General features: G+C 45.9%; 1 protein-coding gene across 1 annotated transcript; it reads right to left on the bottom strand.

The window, feature by feature from the left end:
* Window positions 1-2,719: 2,719 nt before the first annotated feature.
* On the bottom strand, window positions 2,720-4,564 carry sp8a (sp8 transcription factor a; the record flags this gene model as incomplete). Its single annotated transcript, XM_084454957.1, has 2 exons — window positions 2,720-4,015; window positions 4,544-4,564. The coding sequence occupies 2 exons, from the start codon at window positions 4,562-4,564 to the stop codon at window positions 2,720-2,722; spliced, it is 1,317 nt and encodes a 438-aa protein (XP_084311083.1).
* Window positions 4,565-6,539: the final 1,975 nt, after the last annotated feature.

Genomic DNA, 6,539 nt, shown 5'->3' with positions numbered 1-6,539 from the left:
GACTCCTCAGGGGGAGGAGCTTGATAGAGCTGGTGTTTGTAGCAGCAGTGAATTTACTGCACTAACAGAAGTTCATGAAGGATAACTAAACCAGTTATTGTAACCTCAGCTAAAGGAGTCGGTGACCTCCAGTACATGTGGATGAAGCTGCTGCTAAGGCATTGATCTACACAGGCAGAAGAAAAGCTGGTCACTTGTAGGGAACATCTAAAAAAGACATTTAAAACCCCATTTTGGTCCCAGGTACTGTAGAACATTTTAATCAAGCAAAAGTTCCAGCTAGAACAATTTCATGAATAACCGGTTCTACCAGGAACCAAAACAGGTCCCAGAAGGGGTTTTCTTAGGGTTCCAGTCCTTCCTTAATCATAACCTTAATCATGAGGAAAAACACCAAACTGTTTCTAGATCAGTGGGCCTCTTCATCCATCACAACCCTTGGCTGCTATACAGGGACAGCCATGCATTCTAGATACTCACACCATCACGCCAGAAGACTGGGCATCAGTGAGCAGAACTATGAGTACCAGTTATACATTTCACTGTAGATTATACCCGTATGATATGTATGTGACCAATAAATCCAACTTCAACTTAAGTCGAAGTAGGAAATGACCCAGTCCTGGGTAGATAAGGGTATGTATTGGGAGGATCCCAAACAAATAAATGTTTTATTGTCATGTTATGATCCACTTGAATCCAGTTTTACAGCACGATCAGATCTACTGATCCCCACTTCCTGATGGCTTCTCATTGGTGGATCCCTCCTACAATTCTGTCTGTCTGATTCCTTCTTAACATAATGTTTGCTGCTTTTTAAAGTTCACAACACTAATTATTATTATTTATTGTGATTTATTTCCTTTTTTGTTTTTTTACATTTTATATTGTATACTGTATTTTGGATCCTGTGGTACGAGATATCCTTAATGTTGGGGTAGAGGTATTATGTAGTAGTATTCCTGAAAAATGCACTGCATCTCAGCTTGAGATCGAATCAGCAATACGAATTGTCATCTCTTCTAACTGGGCATTGAGTTTGAATAGCATCCCCTGTGCATTTGTTGTAAATTCATGCGACTAGAAGTCACCTTGTAACAATGTTTTCAAGAAAATAAAATAATGTTTGTAGATTTAGGATTTGTATGAATCTCGTTCTGACTCTTAACAAGATTGCCAGTGGCCCGAAATAGACGCTAGATGGCGCCACTCGAAAGGGCAACTCAGACAGGTGTCAAGGAACTCCACCGTTGTGACTACAAGTCTAGTGAACAGTGTGACTAACTAGTTTGTCTCGAGTTCAGGTAGACCTTGATTAATGAACCATACAGATCTAACAACCTTACAATATTGAGCATGCCAAAACAATCAGCTGAGTTATATGGCCCGTGCCTACAAACGTCTGGTAGTCAACTGTGGCTTTCATTATAAATGCAGCCCCCGAGGAATGCAGAAGCGTCCGTCTGCATTAAAGCAATCGTGTTGAAGTTTGATTAAAAAAAGATGAACATCTATCTAGAGTGCGGGTCGTTGAACTGTATTTCATTATAAACTGACAAGTCAAATAGTGCATTGAATTTAAAGTAGGCCTACATTTCCGGAAATAGATAGCCTATTGTGACTGTAATTACAAGGGAAGGGAGTGACGGCTTATTGCAATTCTGTGTTCTTATTTTAGTTTAATCTATTAGAAAAAGGTGAATACGTGATCCCTATAGATATAGAATATTATGTCATATTTTATGTTTGTACACAATAATTGAGCATCAATGTTTTAGCAATGGAATTAGCCTATAGCCTACAAGTAGGCCTACCCTGGAGTAAAGAACAGACTTAACAAATACAAGTAGGCTACCCTGTGTGCTGTGGGCCCATTGTCGGGTAGGCCTATTTAAAACTGTTTAAAAGCCTACCAAATAACAAGACTATTAGGGCATTGAATATGGTAGGCTAAATGTAATTTTAGTGGCATGATTTGAATGATTTAATGAATTATAGGCCTATATTTTAAAGTTAATTTTCTTTTAGTTTTATTTAACAAACATACACGAGAATGATCAAAACCATTCCGTCTTTATTAGAACCAGAAATCAACACCAGTAGGCTACATGCTCAATTAAATTAAAATGCATTATAATCAAACAGACTTCCATTTTAAAACCTTAAATATGAATTCAAAGTGCGACTTACAGACTTCAAGATACAAGTCCTAATCATAACAAAAAATACTAATCTACATCCAGTTTGTTCTCAGTAGAAACGGAATGCTGAAATAGTAAAACAAAGCAACAAACTTAATGTTCCTCGCTAATCCAAATGGTGCTTTGTCTGATGTTGTGGCATATTCTGCTTTTGCGAAATTACACAAACTGACTGAGGGGTAGGCTAAAGTAGTTTTAAAATATCACAAGTAAAAACCGATGATGAGGTAAGGAGACAACTTTCATCTACAAACGAAGTTCAAGAATAAAGTGCCACAGTTACGATTTGAATAATGTCCAAGATCCAGTGTAAACAGTTAAAATATTTTATCCCAATAGATGCCTACTGAAACGCAAACAACGACAAACAAACTGATATTGTTTAAATAACAAATTGCCTAGAACCACACCTTGGTGTGATGGTTCGTTTTTGGGGGAGCAAAACGTAGGGTTTACTCCCTCTATTTAAGAGTAAATGTTCAGAACTTTTGATGCTTCGTGAACCCTAGTTTGGCCGTCTATTCCAGTGTGTTGTGTCCGTTCAAACCGACTGATTGGACCGTCTCCGTCGTATGTAACAGATCGGGGGACTGGCTCGGGCTCCCTGAGACGCTGTGCTCGCTGTCCGTGTCGCTGCTCCGCTTGCCGGCGGACCCCGGTGCTCCCTCCTCTGTACCGTCCGCGCTGTGCGTCCGCAGGTGCTTGCTGAGGTGGTCGGAGCGCATGAAGCGCTTATTGCAGATCGTGCACACAAACCGCTTCTCTCCGGTGTGCGTGCGCAGGTGCCGCTGGAGTTCATCGGAGCGCGTGAAGCGTTTCCCGCAGAAGAGCCAGTTACAGACGAACGGTCTCTCCCCGGTGTGCCAGCGCAGGTGTGCCTTTAGATGGGATGTCTTACCGTAGACTTTCCCACAACCCGGGATATGGCAACTGTGCAGGCCTCTCCGTCGCGGGCTCGTGCCCCCTGGTCCTAGCCTCTCAGCCTCCTGGCAATTCGGGCAGTCGCACGTGGCCCTACCGGTGTAGCGCCGGGAGGAGGACCGGGAGGAGTTCGAGAGGGAGACTGCGGGGGATCCACTGAGCACCGGTGCACCGGGGCTGGAGTCTGGATAAGAGGCAGAGAGCGCCGGCCTGAAGCCGTCCAGAAGATGCTGGGAGGCGGGTAAGAGGTGTTGGGAAGGACCGCTGCTAAAGGCGGGGTGACTATGGGGCAGAGGAGTGTAGTCGGAGACGTACCCGCCGAGAGCGGAAGGCAGCCCGCTCGGGCTCTGCGTGTCCACCCAGCCTGTCCCCATGTCCCACCAAGCGGACGTGCCGCCGGTAACGTTGCTTACCTCACCAACCGGCTTGAACCAGGACTCGTAAGGGTGCGCGTGAACGCCCATCCTCGGATAGATCCCCGCCAGACTGTCCACCGACGCGGGGAGTTTGGAAAGGAACATGGGCCGCTGCGTGTGCTCCGAGGGACATTCAGACGATATTGATGTCTGGTAAACCGAATAATCGTTTCCAAACGGGGAGCTGCATGAGCTAGCGGTGGTCAGTGAGAAGGCGCTGGAGACAGTAGATCCGTTAGAGGAGTCAGCAAGTCCGTTCAAGTTACTCCTGGAAACTCCACCGGAGACGCCGAGCGAGCCGTGATTGACGCCCAGGCTGCTGCTGCCCGGGGCGGCTCTCCTCCAAGGATGGAAGCCCTTCCCGAGTCCCGGGGCGCCGTCAGAGAGAGCGGGAGAGGAAGAGTTGCACGGGTCGCCGATTCTGCTGCAGGTGGCGGCCAGCATGGCGAGGGGTGTGCAGCCCAACCGCGGTTCCTCCTGTGCGGACACACAACCACAGATTTGACATCATCTTGCTCCATGCGTAGCAGACAGCAATAGCTAGAATAGGTGTGGATTGAGGTCCGTGCGTAAAACTAGGCTACATCAGCCTTCACAAATAGCATAGGCTACTGAATTTTACATTTTACAGTCGTATTCGTCGCATGAAGACCAAAATACATAGGCTACTAAATATGCATATTTAATAGCCAAACCAGGCATGATGCAAGTAAGTAGCAAGTAAGATAAGCAAGTAGCCCAAGTTAGATAAATGATCTATCTCTCTCAAAATTGTAGGCTATATCGTTGACTGAAAGCAATTGGAAACGCGCTGCTTGTTCTGCCTCAGTGCATAAAGCAAAAGCGCATTGTGTTGCCTCTGGGTATGAAATGCGCTATACAAATAAAGCTTTGATTGATTCATTGATTCTGCCTCCCATACGTGTTAAATATTAGGCTAATTTAAATAGCCTAACCAAAGAACTTGAAAAAGCCAGCAATAATTCACCACCAGCACAAACTCACCCCGAGTAGTGAAGCAGCCATGGCGAGACGAGTCCTCCGCTGCGGAGGGTTGCTGTCTGTGTGTGTGTGTGTGAGTGTGTAAAAGTGAAGAGTGCCTGTTCGTCAGACTCCTCTAGCTAGTTGTAACTCCGCCGGGGCTTTGAAGTGCCGCTGCTCCCCGGCCGCTGACCAATCAGAGACGCGCCCGCTCACGGATGACACGTCCTACCGTGAGGTCATCGCCGTGGAACGGCACTGGCTCGTCTCGTGCCACATCACTGGAAGCAGACTCGCCCACGAGAGTAGGCCTACTGTGTTGGAACTGTTGAGTGTTATAAAGTTCTCAGGTTATCCTGGTGATGAGTGACGGACAGGCCGGGCTGTCTAGGGCGTATTCGATCAGCCCTGGGGAGGGACGGGGAGGGAAACAGAGGTAGGAGGAGGAAACCACTTTTGCCTCCCTCTGTTTGATTTAATTCAGACGGATGTGATTTATCCTCAATTTCACTCCATGCTTTATGAGGCTACTTTGTCCTTGTGATGGAGCACGGGGAAGACATAGCCTACTTGCATATCAAATGCTCTTTCAGTTTAGCATTTTTAATTGAATGTTTGGGCTAGCCTATTCTTTCTTTTTCATAGGCTAGGCTATATATTCAAACGGCACTATTTCATTTTATTTATTAATTAATTCATTTAATTACGTTACATTTCCCACGTCATTTGGACCTATTCATATTAATTGAACTATATCCTAATGATTCTATGTATTTAAGCAAAATGCTACTGGGGTCATTCATTTATCAAATGTAATAGCCTACGTCTAACAGGATGTCATGTGTTGAGACCTAACATGTGAGAACCCTGATAACCCGTGCGGTCCTGATGTGTCCCTCAGCTCTCGGGGACAACATTAGCATGCAGAGCGCACGCGAGTATTTCATTTGAATTTCAAATTTAATAAATCAGAGGGATCTAATCAGGCGCACTTTTATTTGTTTGATATTAGCACACTTCTCTCTTGACCGTACGCCCCCAACACACACGCACACACACACACACACACACACACACACACACACACACACACACACTCCACACGCACGTAGGATGAATACGGGACAGAGTGGGAAAGTTAATCAAAAAAGCGCGCAAAATGTCTTCATCCACTCAACCACTTAATGTCGTTAAGGCCTTCTGCACGAGGTGACGGACGGTTCCCGATGTAGTGTTGCTGCAGCGCGAGGAATAACTAGTCCAATGATTGAGGTCCACGGAGTTCTGTAGACTAGTGCTTGAGCGGGCTGTTGGGGAACGAGCATGATTTTGGCTAGTCAACAATAACCTGGATAAAATATCCACTATTTCATCTCTGTATGAAGTTGCACCGGACAACCTGTGTAGCAAAGCCAACTGTGCATTAACGCAACAAACAGTCAACAAATAGGCTAAGTGTTGTTCCCCCACTGTAAATTCCTACGGACAATTGGTCCATACGTGGCCCAAAGCGGCTCTCACGCTCGTCCGGTTGTCCTGCAAGCCCGCGGGGCATCCCCTCTTCCCGTGCGCACAGGTGGAATTCACCGTAAACCTGCGTCTTCTCTCTTCAGTTTAACCTGACCACAGCTTACGAGCCATCCGAACAGATGTCCGTCTTTAGAAACATTCTGTTCCCACAGTGTGTGTGTGTGTGTGTGTGTGTGTGTGTGTTATTGCCCCTAATGAAACCCAGTCTGAAGCCAAACCTGTTCCTTTGGTGGCGATAATGACCGCATTATCACGCGCCACCGAACGCCAACAAAACAGACCATAGAGTGCTTTCCAGGGATTCCGCGCGAATGCAAAAAGAAAGAAAGAGACATAAAGAACTGATAATTCGGCGGGGAAAGGGTGTGTGTGTGAAGGATTTTATTTCTCCTTGGTGTTTTCTTCCCGTCTTTGTTGTTGGAGTGGTTTGGTAATCCATCAGGCCGCGCGCAATTCTTCAGGGGCAGTTGTAAAAAGAAAAAAAAATCTA

This window comes from Borostomias antarcticus (genome assembly GCF_949987555.1).
Source record: "Borostomias antarcticus genome assembly, chromosome: 21".
NCBI lineage: Eukaryota > Metazoa > Chordata > Actinopteri > Stomiiformes > Stomiidae > Borostomias > Borostomias antarcticus.
This window is presented reverse-complemented; position numbering and strand designations above follow the sequence as displayed.